This window comes from Bipolaris victoriae (assembly GCF_000527765.1).
Source record: "Bipolaris victoriae FI3 unplaced genomic scaffold scaffold_40, whole genome shotgun sequence".
Taxonomy (NCBI): Eukaryota; Fungi; Ascomycota; class Dothideomycetes; order Pleosporales; family Pleosporaceae; genus Bipolaris; species Bipolaris victoriae.
The window spans coordinates 19,427-32,307 of record NW_014575352.1 but is presented as its reverse complement, the minus strand read 5'-3'; the positions used below and the strand labels follow the sequence as shown (position 1 = coordinate 32,307).

Genomic DNA, 12,881 nt, shown 5'->3' with positions numbered 1-12,881 from the left:
GACTGCTGGCTGGCGGCGGATGGGATACATTATGATCATGAGTGGCGGCACGGGTGGCGGTGGTAGTGGTGATGGTGCGAGTCCAAGTACGGGTGCTTTGTCATTATTATGGTCATTATCATCACCATTGTCAAGGGCGTGAGCATCCATCGGCGCGCATGTGTGTGGACATACGGGTGCCATGTATGTCGGTACGTGCAGGTCATGTGCAGGCAGCCTGTGCTGGTAGTATGTACCGTGGAGGAGGATGGAGGGTCGAAGTGCAGGTCGACTGCGCTGGAAAGACGCCCTCAGCCTCTCTGCCCTCTCACCGCCCTTCCATAACTAAGCAGCCAAACCCACCCTCTCCCCTCTCCGCACACACGCGACACGCTGCCTGAGCACGCATCCACCCACGGCCCCTCTCCAGGCTCCACCAACCTCTGTCTCCACGGCCTCGTGCTGCCCTGCCGCCTCACGAGCACCCGTGCACCCACTGCACACTGACACGCTGCATGCTGCACTCGTCAAACCGCCGCGTGTGACATCACCTTCACAGCCCTTCACCCCTCACCCCTCGTTCTTTACCTTTGCCTGTGCCTCCACCTTCACCCTCACCCTTACCCTCCCCCCTTCCACCAGGCCCCCCCCTCCCCAGCAGTCGACAGGGCGCTGCCATGGGTCTACGAGGCCGCCGTACTGCTCGAGCCCGCCACTTCGACGACGGCTCCCTCGCCCACTACTAAGGCCCCCGCCCACGCTCCCATGGCGGAATGCGCCCACTGCCAGCCATGATCGGACATCTTTTCAGCAGCCGCAAGGGTGCAAACGCGTCGCACGCCGCCTCGCCCACGGTCCTCGACTCAGCCACGGAAGAAAGCCACACGCGACACCTGCTGTATCCCGAGTCCAACACGCTCTACCACCCCGACGGCCAGCCCTATCCCCTACACGCCGCGCCCCTGACGCCCGGCAGCGGACATGACGGGCCTCTGCCCGAGATTGACCTCGACTACCCTCGCGACTGCCGCATCATCATTGCCCAGGATGAGACTCCGGCCATGCCCAAGGCCATCCTGTTCGACTCCAAGCCAGCCCCCCCACGCCCCGAACCGCCCACAAGTCCCAACCCACGTGCGCGAGCGTTTGGTGGAGCCAACTCCAGCACTGTCATCACCGCCAGCACCGCAGGCCCGGCATTGGGAAGTCTTCATGCCCGGAGATCGTCCCTTGTTACAGAGCCTACGGCACCACCACGCTCGCCCACGGTTGGGGGATTCACCCGCGTCCGAACCCGCGGCAGCTCCATATCCTCCATGCCAAACATTGACGAGCATGCCCAGCTCCAAGCCAAGGCGCAGGCCCGAGCCAAGGAGTCGACGGACCTGGCCAATATCTGTCTCGACTGCATGTTCGGCAATCTGGCCATGAACTACAGAGGCAACTCGAACAAAATACACATTGTACCTCTCGACACTAGGCCCGCCGACTCATCTGTCCTGGGCACGAGCATACAGGATGCTACCACCTCCTTGGGCCGCGCAGAAGGCCTCCGTCGCAGAAGCCATCTCGCCAAATCTTTTACCCCCGCCAACCCGCCAACCGATCTGGCACACAATGACTCCAACGAGAGCATACCAAAGGAGCCCAAGCGTAGGACCATTTTCATCACCCGTATGTTTTCCGTAACCATGCCAGAAGAGGATAACGACGATCGCACACCGACACCACAAAGTTCACTTCCAAAGGGCAACGGCTTTCCTTTTCCAGCATCAAATTCCAAACCGGCTGCCACCAAACCTGTCTATCCCTCACATACACGAAAGAGCCCCATGTATGCCATCACCATCATCCTCCACCTGCCAATATCGCAAACAATACCGAGCCTGAGACCGTCATCGCGCGGTACAAGCTTGAAGAATCCAACACATCTATCCACCTCTGCTCCCGGCCAGGAGTCGCTTGCCTCGTCCCTAGACTCGGATCGGCGTGCAGGATGGGCTTTTGCTGACGCCAACCTTGGTGTCGATTCACTCTTTTCATCTTCATTGAGCAGCGACGTCGACGATCGAGTCGATGTAGTGGGCCAGCACTGGGATGTCATCATGCGTGCACTTACAAGTCTCCAACACGTGGTTCAAGAGCGCATCTTGGCGCAGTTCAAGTCGCCAAAATCACCCGAGCCGATTACTCCAACAGGAGCCCAGCACCAACGGAGCCAGTCTTCGCGAACTAGTTTTCGCGAGTCATCTCTTCAGTACTCTCGGAGAGCCTTGAGGCTGCAACCTAATGCCCTGATGATGGATAGGGAAATCCAAATAGCAGCAGAGCTCACTGGCAATCGTGTGGTGAGCGGCATGAGGATTCCACGCGTCATGACTGGCCAAGGCAAATGGGGTGTGTGGCGTGAAGAGGCTAGATGGCTTGGTAGATGGGCAGGTCGTCGAGAACAGAATTTCTTCTTTTTCAACCTCTTGACGGCGTTTTTGGGTAACCACACTGAATGGCTGAACATGCTGGGTCCCAAATGGCATCGCAAGCGCCACCGCGAAAAGCAAAAGGCCACAGCTGGCGAGAACCTGACCATTTCTAACCGCACTGTTATTGTGTCTCCAGACAAGATGGCTGCCCGAAGACTAATATTTCTTCTCGCTGCCTTTCTGCCACCTAATGCACCTGCTTTAGCGGACAGTACCTACATCCGACCCAGCACTTCAACGTCGCTCCGAGCCTACTCTCAGTCGCCTCCAACTAATATGCCTCCTTCGAGGCAGCAATCCCTACGCCGCCAAATCAATCGCCGAGGACCCCGTAGCAAGCAAAGCATGTCAAATATCCTATTACAGCCACCAAGGCCCCAGAGCGTACATCAGATACCGGTGCAGTCAACACACGAGCGCTCGGAATCTGCTGTGATCGAGGCGCCTGAGCTTGTCCGACCAACAGGACACTCCCGGCGTTCGTCCGCACATTCGGTCCGCACGAGTCTAGTGATTCCTTCCTTGTCTGAAGGACCCGTGACATCAAGTAGCACAGTGACCACTTCAACAATCATACCCCAAGAGACAATCCCTATTGCTCACTTTACGTTTCCTAGGACGAAATCATTTGGCCCTGCCTCTGAAACACGACCAGAAAGCAGTGACAGTTTAGCCTCTTCGAACCTGATCAGTACCTTGCAAAGAAGTGGCACAGGACAAACCAGTCTTGCAAGTAATGATTCGAGCAACACAAGCCGATGGAGTGGCTTTATGAACTTCTGGAGTGGCCGGCGCTCGTCTTCTACCGACCAGAGTGAATTTTTTCAGACGACAGACGATGGTGTTGGATATCGGGGGCAGGAAAGGTCACGATCGCAGCTTGAGCTCATGGTACAAGAGCTCTCGATGGATCGTGTATTTGAAAGCGATGCTGCCGACTCTCCGCTTCCTCTTGACCCTTCCACTGATAATGTTTCTCCCGATACCTACTCTAACGTTGGCTGCCCTGGCGTTCCTGCTTCAGCTGCACGGCCTATCCCTGAGCGTCACAAGACTTTCGAGGGCCACTTGAAGCTCTCGGTCAATGAGAAAGACGGTGTTATTGATGTCGATATTCCGCTACCGGATTTCGATTCTCCACTCCAATCACCACTACTAGGGGGCTACGGATCAGCTTCTAGCCAACCGGGTTCTAGTTTTGGTGAGTCATCTGTTCTCTCAGTGCCACACGGTGAGCCGGAGCAGCCCGTGAATGTTGCTGGGTGGCTCAGCCAGTTCCACCCGGACTTTGCTGTCCAAGCCATCAAGCCTTACCGTGAGCTTGAACGTGATATCAAACGGGCAATGAGTGCAGAGCCCACACCCCTCAGTGCCATCACCACCCCTAGCCTGGAGTCTGGTCCGCTTGAGCGCTGGATCGATATATGCTCTGCACTTATCGCTGATACAAGCAACTTTTCCATCAAGCGCATAAGCCTGCGACGTTTGGTCAAACTCATTCCTACTCCCACATACCAACAGTCAGCCATGACACCGGGCGTGCTCCCGGGTCGCTCTCAATACGGAAACCCCTACACATCTGGCACTGTCGCGCCTATGATGACAGAAGTTCATCTTGCCGAGAAGTTTGTTACAGAAACCATCATGGATTTTGATGCCACCCTCATCGACGGCGTGGATCGTGTGCTTGCCCAGTCAGGAGAGGTGACGCGCGCCAATTCGGCTCAGTCGTCTCGTTCGAGTAGCAGACGAGGGCGCCGTGATACGAGAGGAGATTCTGACGCCATACCACACGTCGAGGTACCCCACATAGATTGTAAGAGCGTTCTTTTCGAAGCGCTGGAAGTCGTGGTGAAGGAGGTTACCGCTGAACGCGGTGGCAGACATGCGTCTAAAAGTAGCGACGACAAGAAGGCGACAACGACCAAGAGTGCCCTGCCAAGGACTGAGAATGATTCGTCGTTGAAGGAGGGCATCCGCCGATGGTTGACTGAGGTTGAGTAAAGCCTGGTGAGCTTCTTCTGCTGTGCACTCCGATATATGGACATTTTCTTTCTCTCTAACATGTATTATATTTCCGAGTTTGTGTTTTTGTTTTGTGTTCCACTTTGCTGCGTTTTAGCGAGTATTGGTCAGGCCCTCACTGGAGATGGCCTTTGTGCCGAGGAATCAAGCGGGTCATATGCTTGACATAGGCTTTCTTCTAAGCATTTTTTGGAGGGGGCTTGGTTGGGACTTTTCAATACCCAGGTCATCGTGAGATGCCCGTGCACAATTCAAGAGTAGTTGGCAATGGAATAAATGGATCGATCATGTTTGTCCATCCTCACGTTATGAGTTCCTGCTCTTTGTCGTCTGGTACGTCATGTGTATACGAGATCGATTTCTTATGATATCCAGGAAAATCATCATGTCTAGAACCTTACTTCCCCGCATCGCCAGCACGTGCTTATACACCCTAAGCTCTTTGTCATCCTCAAGGGTTAGTAAAGCTTGTGCAATGCTGAGTAACTCGCTCTCGGAACGCATGCCCCACCAAATCGGAATGCAATGACGCTATGACGTTCTCGCTGGTACAGACACAAAGCCTTCCATGACAGCTATATATAGTCTGGGTAGGTCCTCAGGGTAAAACAGGAAACTTGATTCTATGTCACTTTGTGCCTTGCGATTCCTGCGAGTACCCATATACCAGCTTCGTAGTACGCCACGTTTGCGCCATCTTTTTTTCCCGACACAATACATACGATCTTTCTCCGCGTTAGATAAGCCTACAGCCATGGACAAAGCTCCCGGACAAGAGAGCAAGGGATCAATCACAGATTGGGTATGCCCCCTATACTCACGTGTAAAGAAGTGTGCCAGAAGAACACCCTTTCTAACTCTAAGCAAAGGTCAAGCCTGGCGATAAGAGCGGCGAGTTCAAGCGTCAAACCTCTGTCTTCCGAAATTGGATTGAGAATAAACCCAACGCCGAATTCCCACCAGAAAAAGGCCGATATCATCTTTACGTCTCGTACGCATGTCCATGGGCCCATCGCACACTGATTGTGCGCCAATTGAAGGGCCTCGAAGATATTATTTCGTACAATAGCGTCCACTGGCACATGGCAGAAAAGGGATGGCGGTTTGCGTCATCCGATGAAAGAATTCCAGGAAACACTACGCCGGATCCATTGCACCAAGATTACACACATCTCCGAGACATCTACTTTGAGCAGAACCCAGACTATGAGGGGCGGTTCACGGTACCGACGCTTTACGACAAGAAGACGAACAAGATAGTGAGCAATGAGTCAGCAGAGATCATCAGGATGATGTACACAGCCTTTGACGACATCATCGAAGAAAAGTACAAGAAGGTTGATTTGTTCCCCAAAGATCTACAAAAGGACATTGAGGAGATGAATGAGTGGGTGTACAATGATGTCAACAATGGTGTTTACAAATCAGGATTCGCAACGTGGGTTTCTCCATTTGCTTGTCACTGTCTTCTTGTCTTGTTGTAGAAAAAAAGACATGCTAATCATGAGGGCAGAACTGAAGAAGCATACACAAAGGCTGTCACTCAACTGTTCAAGTCTCTAGACCGACTAGAAGAGTCACTCTCACAGTCGAAGACCCCATATCTTTTGTCAGCACCACACGTTACAGAAGCGGACGTTCGTCTTTTCACGACCATTATCCGCTTCGACCCAGTCTACGTACAGCATTTCAAATGCAACATCCGTGACATCCGCTCCGGATACCCGCACATTCACAAATGGCTGAGACATTTATACTGGGTAAGACGATTCTGGATTAAATAATTTTTGCTGTCGTGGTTGTTGAACTCGATGCTAATGCTGCCAACAGGACTACCCTGCCTTCAAAGACACGACGAATTTTGAGCACATCAAGAAGCATTACACAAAGAGCCACGGTCAAATCAACAAGTTCCAGATCACGCCTATTGGGCCTCTGCCTGATATCCTCAACAAGGAAGACGAGGTGCCGAGTGTGAAGGCTGCATTAGCGAAGTAAGCAGATATACACATGTATAGGCATGCAGACAATGTTTAAAGTGTCATGGTAGTGTATGCCGGTAGTTGAGAGTGTTTATCAAGAGTGTGCAAATTATCGGGTTTCCTTGGGTATCTAGTTTTGTGAAATTTCCAGACTTTTGCAGCAAATACATGTCAAACGCGCCGACCTGGTGGCTAGTACCATTCCCATCAGTCTATACACAAAGGATTACCTGGTTTTTGTGGAGAATGAAACAAAGAAAATGCAGCCCAATGCAAATCTTGGTAATGCGCCAGGTTCAAAGCAGAGCAGCACCAACACTGCCTAGCGTCTGCTTAGTGACATCATCTCTGACCTGTCCCACTTTCTTTGCAGAGTCCAAGATGGCGCCTTCGATGGCCTTGAGTGCTTCAACCAACTCGCGTCGCTGGTCGCGTGGAGCACTTCGGCTGCCCGTCAACTGCTGGGCCTTTTCTACCGTACCCGCCTCCATCGTGCGCAAATGGGCTTCAATCTCGCGGATTTGTCGCTGGTACACGTCGAGGGTGCGGCCAAGCTCGTCAGTTCGGCGGTCAAAATAGCTCATCAGATCCACGGGCTTTGTTGGATCATCGTCGTCGAGCGCACTAGTGGCTGGTGTCTTTGCACTCGAGGCCGTGAGATTACCGTTGTTGCGGTAATGAAATTGGGCGGGTAGTCGCTGATTTTCGATTGCGCGGAAGCTTAAAGTCGCATCTTCGGCGTCTTTCTTGACGAGGCTTTTCAGATGGGCAATGTTTGCCGAGTCGTTGTCGAGTCCCACTTCAACCGTGGAGAGAAAGGCCTCGATATAAGCTACATCAGGCGCGATGCTAGAGATGTCACGCTCATTGCCGGGGAGCGATTCGCGGATTTGGCTGCAGTAGTTGATCTTTCGCTGAACACCCTCGTCAAACTGCTGGATCAATGTTTGTAGCTCGGGGTGGAGGTCATTGAATCGTGTAGTTCCTCGTATTGAGTCGAGGGTCAACTGGACTGGTTGTGCGCTCGCGCCCATCTGCGCCCCCCCAAGTGTAGAGCCGCCAAGAGTGTTGGATCTGTTGGGGAAGTTCATGCCTCCACCCAAGGTGCTCTGTTGCTGTTGCTGGGGCTGCTGTTGTGTTGAGCCGAATAGTGAGGGGGTGGACGTTTGGTTCTGCTGGTTGGTGGTGTTGTTTCCAAACAAGGAGGGTGTGGTTGCCGGTTGAGTGGATGCGCCGCTGAGAGATCAGGTTAGCCTTTGAGCCACTGCAAAAGGTGGGGATGGCCTACAATAGCGAGGGCTTAGACTGTGCACCACCAAACAGACCGCTTGACTGAGTATTGCTCTGAGCCTGGTTCTGTGTATTTCCGCCCAGCGCGCCGCCAAACAGACCTCCGCTTTGGGGCTGTGACGGCTGCGCTGTAGACGCGCCAAAGAGTCCCGCACTTGCGGGCGCGGTGGTTGCAGGCTTGTTCAGATTGCCAAACAGCGAGCCGGACTGCTGGGGTTGCTGTGGTGTCTGCTGTGTGGATGCGTTGCTGCCACTGCTCCAGTTAGTCCAGGGCATGATATAGTGGTTTGATGGGAAGAGACTTACAAAAGGCCGCCGCCGCCACCGGTGTTGATGCTCAGTGAATTGGATCGTCCAAAGCCCGCCATGTCGTCTCAAGAAGGCCTGTTGTTGGTGCGGCGAGGGCAGGCGATGGATGGAGAAGGCAGTGTTTGGATGGGCGCGAGCAGGGGCAGCACAGACTCCACGGTGGTAAGGCGCGTCTCCTCCGCTCGGCTAGTCTACTGTAGTGTTAGTTGGCTGTGCTTTGAACGACAAGAAAGCCCCAGTGCGCTCTGCAATTGCACCCAGGTCAGTCTGGCGGCGACTACGAATCACGTGGACGCGCCTTTCCTTGCTTCAAATCCACTGCCACTCTCGACACGGCCGGGTAGGCGCGTATTGTCTGATCCAGAGGCGAGTATGGCAGACGAGTCCGACGATGACCTGTATGGGGACGAGACTGCGACGCAGCAGAGCAAGGACGCAAACAAAGCCGAAGACAATTCAAGCGGCGACGAGCCCATGGATGAGGAGTCGGGCGACGACGACGACGATGAAGACGACAGCGATTCCGTATGTTGCTTGCGGCACTGCGCCCACAGCTGCCGAGCAAAGCTGACAGAGCTCTAGGACATCGACATCATCATTGAGAAGGCGCCAGCACCAGCCAAACCTGCTGCGTAAGATCCCACTTGGCCCCCCACCTCGTCTTTCCTGCTAACCAAAGCCACTGAATAGCTCACAACAGCCCCAAGAATCCAAAGCCATAAAGATTGAGGCGCCGCCGCCTTCGACTACACCCTCACAGCAACCCCCTCCAAAAACCGGGCTTGCAACAGGCGGCACCATCCCCCAGATATCTGCCTCTGCCCTCTCAGGTACCGCCTTTCCTGCCCAACGTACCTCGACAATCGACGTCAATGGGAATCCCATATATCCACCTCAGGGAAAAGAGATTCTGTCTGTTGATATTGATGCCGACCTTGCAGAAGAGCACAAGATTTGGCGCCGGCCGGGCGAGGACCAGTCCGACTACTTCAACTACGGTTTCGACGAATTTACATGGGAGCTATACAGGCAGCGCCAGGTAGCCATGGCAAATACCATACAGGGCCAGAAGAACGATATGGCGCAGATGCAGGCCATGATGGGCGGTGGTCCTATGCCTGGCATGCCTGGCATGGGAGGCGCCCCACAGAGTAATGGAGGACCAGGCGGCGCGCCCCCGACTGGCCCTGGTGGTGGTGGAGGCGGTGGTGGTGGTGCTGGCGGCGGAGCCATGGGTCCTGGTGGGATGAATGAACAGCAAATGCAAATGATGATGCAAGAGATGATGGCACAGGGCATGGACCCGAGTCAGATGGACTTTGCGTCCTTCATGCAAATGGCTGGTCAGGGCATGGGAGGCTTCCCCACCGGACCTGGTGGGCAACAGGGCGGCGGATTCCAGCAAGGCCATCAAGGTGGTGGCGGGAGGGGTGGGCGAGGTGGGAGGGGAAGGGGCTGGTAACGGCAATCACGCAGTTCCATGTCCCTACTTGCCGGCAGCCGTCTTTTGTCTCGACTCCATGAGATCACCATCCTTGGCTTTGGCGTTCTGAGTGTACTACTACTGCTACTACGATACCATTGGGGTAAAGCCTTTTCCAGCGCGAAGCAATCTGTTTCAAGAATTACAGATCAGCCTACTTCCAAGTCATGCTTCAACGCCCTGTCTCGGCGACTTCACCCTAAACCATCCATATTATCCGGTAAATGATGTGCGCCAATACACACTCATCAGCACGCGCCAAATCCCACAATTCACGGCCTTGGATACAAGACTCTGACTTCCCTATTGCGCCCCTTTGCGTGTGCAACCCATCGACAATTGCAGTCCAAAGGCCTTTTTGGCCATGTACCTCGTTCTCCATGCTTGTGCAGCCTCTTAGCCAAGTACCATCTACGTCTCCATTGGGTCTCCACCCTCAAGAATGTACGCTGAAATCCGTCCTTCTGCAAAATCCTTCTCCAGCTGCGCCATCTCTGCCAGGCTGCTTGCGTTGAGAATAGCAGCCCGCATCCTCTTTCTTTCGTCGTCGGTGTAGATGCGTTCTTTGCTCGAGTCGGGCCCGTTTGCGAATGTAGGAACGACGAAACCTTTTGATTTGTTCCTCGAAATCTAGCCATATCAGTATGTAGCCCGTACTTGACATCATTCCAACACACCTGGTTCGCAAGTTCAGTCGGTTCGTCTGCACTTCCAAACAACTCCTGGGCCTTCCTCCGCTCAACATCGCGGACCTTAGTGAAGTCAAGGAACCTCACACTTGGGCAGCGCCAGATGATCCAATATCTGTAGTTCTACTGCGAGTCAGCGGTTGTATGCCCAAAGCACTTGGCGCTAGTGTGGGCACAGAAGCCGGGGAAGCATGAGTGCTGACGACTCACCTCTTTGCTAGTGACCGGGTTGCCCATAAGTGACAAGTATGTGAGAGACTTGAAGCCAGCCAAGGGATCGAGATCTGCCAGCTCTGCGATCCTGTTCTTGGTGAGAACTAGTGTGCGTAGGTTCGGTATGCTAGACGAGAGGCTTGGTTGGATGCTCGAAACTCGGTTTTGGGCGAGGAGCAGGGTGCGGAGGCGGGGCTGAAGAGGAAAGTTGCCAAGCTGACCAATGTCATTGTCGGTGAGGTCTATGGCGTCGTTGTCCTAGGTCATATGTTGGCATCTTCTTCTCGAGCCGTTATACTAACAAACGCGAGGTCAACTTACTCGCGCTGCGCCCATGTTTTCAATAGCAGATATCTTGTGACCTAGATGTAATGATTTTGATATCAACTCAGCTCCTAAGTGCAGTATCTGTTCCTTTCAACGCACCTCGTAGATCGAGTTCACGCTCCGTGAGACAGTTGATGAAGGATAGAGAGTTGTTGATCAGGTCTGTTGTTAACCTCATTTTGGCGTTTTGTGACTGCGTGAACTAAGTGTACAGTATCAAGGATGTGTATGGATTCGGGTTCAGAGTGTCGAGTGCTGATTTGCGCGGGGCTGCGAAAGCTGGTCGCGGAAATGGAGCTTCAATTGAAATTCATGGACCGCGCTAAGAGCTGCCACTAGCGCGCGGCGCCCACCTGATAGAAGCAATCACCAAGTCCCCTCTTCCATGTCCACTCCACTATAATCGACACGACAGCTAAATCAGGACTTACAACTCATGATCAGTACAGAATTTTGGGTGAAAAGTTTCATTATTCTGGTCAAGTGGTGGAATATTACACGTCTTCTCGTAATAACAAACGGCATTGCGGTTGAGGAGACCTATTTTTGAAGCACCAAGACTATTCCCAAAGCTGCAAGAGCGCCCATCACACCCACCACCAATACAGCTGCAGACAAAGGAACCAGTGCTGGACGTGTCGTATTTTGTGACATGGCCTGAATCTCCATATCCAAGCGCTCAGCCAGCTTCTCCTTGGAGAATTCTGCTATGACCCTATCTCTCCCACGTGCGCCCATCTCTTTCAGCCTCTGTTCGCCAGGGCCATCTTCCAAAGCGACACGCATGACCTCTGTCCAATCCTGCACCTTCCTAACATCCCTCAACCAACCGGTCTGTCCGCTCACGACTGTTTCTGTTGGCCCACCCTCATTCGCTGCCAGGACCGGTGTTTCGGCCAGCATGGCTTCGAGCGGCACAATGCCAAAATGCTCATGGAGAGGTGTGTATATAAGGAGACGTGCAGTTGCCAGAAGCGTAGACTTGAAACTGCTGGGGACCGAGTGAAGAAAGACGACTGCGATGTCGCCTGGTATACTTTGGGCGGTAATGACGGTTTTGGCGGTGGCATGGGTCAGTCGAAGAGAGTCAGCCAGTTTGCACAATTCGGTATACGTGGCGACGTTCTCAGGCACTCGGGAATCGTATCCGCCTGCAATGACCAGCCGCGCCTGCTCGCGCTCCATGGGCGACAGGCCTGCGAAAGCCCGGATGGCAAGTCCAACGTCCTTTTTCTTCTCAAAGCGGTTGATGCTCAGCAGAACCTTCTTTTCCTTCCACAGTGGCGCAACAAGATCCGCCGGCTGACCAGCATTGATATCGACACATGGGTATACGACGCTGGGCTCGCGGGTCTTAAGGCTGGGGAAAGCCTCGGCGAAAATGCTTTTTGTGAAGTGGCTATTGACGACAATGGTGTCGCTGCAACCAGTGGTCCAGCTCTCGAGCCAGTCAAAGGGCCTACGGTACAGTGTCTTCAGAAAGCCGCCCTTCTTGGCGAGCAGCTTGTCGGGGAAGTGGCAGTAGAAGATGATGCGCGGGTGTGGCAGCAGCAGCCGCAGCAGGGGAATTCCTGCGCTGAGCTGGTCGACGAAGAAGACGGACGGGGTGAGTTGCTGCAGCTTGTGGGACAGCAAGGCAATGTGCACAATCAAGTGCACCTGGCGCAAGATGGCGCAGAGAATCGCGCAGCGACCCCAGATGGCTGAGGGGAAGATGGTGTTGCCGTGCACTCGCACATCGAGGGTTCCTTTGCTTCAGGGTCAGGTCTCAGCTGCTTGGCCGTACATGAGCGGAGTATGGCCGACGGTTGTGTATGGAGGCTTACCATCGCGGGCCTCGTCGAAGCAGTGTTGCGGGTCGCAATGCGACGTGAAGATGGTGACCTTGTGGCCGCGGTTCTGCAGTCCGACGGCGGCGTCGATGACCAGCCGCTCAGCTCCGCCAATGCCTAGGTCTGGGTGGAAGAAGACAATGTGCTGCTTCTCCTCTGCCATGTTGCCGTGCGCATGTGTGCGTCGCTACTTACGTGGTGACTTGGGCGACTTGAGGGAGAAATGACCCGTCGGGGCGGCGGCGGTGGTGGTGGTGGCGCCTTCCCGCTTT

At 54.0% G+C, this 12,881-nt stretch overlaps 6 protein-coding genes across 6 annotated transcripts; 3 read left to right on the top strand and 3 right to left on the bottom strand.

The window, feature by feature from the left end:
- Positions 1-752: 752 nt before the first annotated feature.
- COCVIDRAFT_98750 (hypothetical protein) lies at positions 753-4,463 on the top strand (the record flags this gene model as incomplete). The annotated part of the gene is made up of 1 exon (XM_014701358.1): positions 753-4,463. The coding sequence occupies one exon, from the start codon at positions 753-755 to the stop codon at positions 4,461-4,463; it is 3,711 nt and encodes a 1,236-aa protein (XP_014556844.1).
- Positions 4,464-5,238: 775 nt separating this feature from the next.
- On the top strand, positions 5,239-6,482 carry COCVIDRAFT_98664 (hypothetical protein; the record flags this gene model as incomplete). Its single annotated transcript, XM_014701357.1, has 4 exons — positions 5,239-5,286; positions 5,354-5,922; positions 5,998-6,244; positions 6,315-6,482. 4 exons carry the CDS (start codon positions 5,239-5,241, stop codon positions 6,480-6,482), a joined length of 1,032 nt encoding a protein of 343 aa, XP_014556843.1.
- Positions 6,483-6,762: 280 nt separating this feature from the next.
- COCVIDRAFT_37557 (hypothetical protein) lies at positions 6,763-8,124 on the bottom strand (the record flags this gene model as incomplete). The annotated part of the gene is made up of 3 exons (XM_014701356.1): positions 6,763-7,702; positions 7,755-8,009; positions 8,063-8,124. The coding sequence occupies 3 exons, from the start codon at positions 8,122-8,124 to the stop codon at positions 6,763-6,765; spliced, it is 1,257 nt and encodes a 418-aa protein (XP_014556842.1).
- A 313-nt stretch (positions 8,125-8,437) lies between these two features.
- Positions 8,438-9,527, top strand: COCVIDRAFT_15769 (hypothetical protein; the record flags this gene model as incomplete). Its single annotated transcript, XM_014701318.1, has 3 exons — positions 8,438-8,590; positions 8,648-8,697; positions 8,756-9,527. The coding sequence occupies 3 exons, from the start codon at positions 8,438-8,440 to the stop codon at positions 9,525-9,527; spliced, it is 975 nt and encodes a 324-aa protein (XP_014556804.1).
- Positions 9,528-9,959: 432 nt separating this feature from the next.
- COCVIDRAFT_98568 (hypothetical protein) lies at positions 9,960-10,955 on the bottom strand (the record flags this gene model as incomplete). Its single annotated transcript, XM_014701355.1, has 5 exons — positions 9,960-10,178; positions 10,226-10,360; positions 10,448-10,708; positions 10,772-10,812; positions 10,877-10,955. The coding sequence occupies 5 exons, from the start codon at positions 10,953-10,955 to the stop codon at positions 9,960-9,962; spliced, it is 735 nt and encodes a 244-aa protein (XP_014556841.1).
- Positions 10,956-11,317: 362 nt separating this feature from the next.
- On the bottom strand, positions 11,318-12,772 carry COCVIDRAFT_98607 (glycosyltransferase family 4 protein; the record flags this gene model as incomplete). Its single annotated transcript, XM_014701354.1, has 2 exons — positions 11,318-12,525; positions 12,604-12,772. The coding sequence occupies 2 exons, from the start codon at positions 12,770-12,772 to the stop codon at positions 11,318-11,320; spliced, it is 1,377 nt and encodes a 458-aa protein (XP_014556840.1).
- Positions 12,773-12,881: the final 109 nt, after the last annotated feature.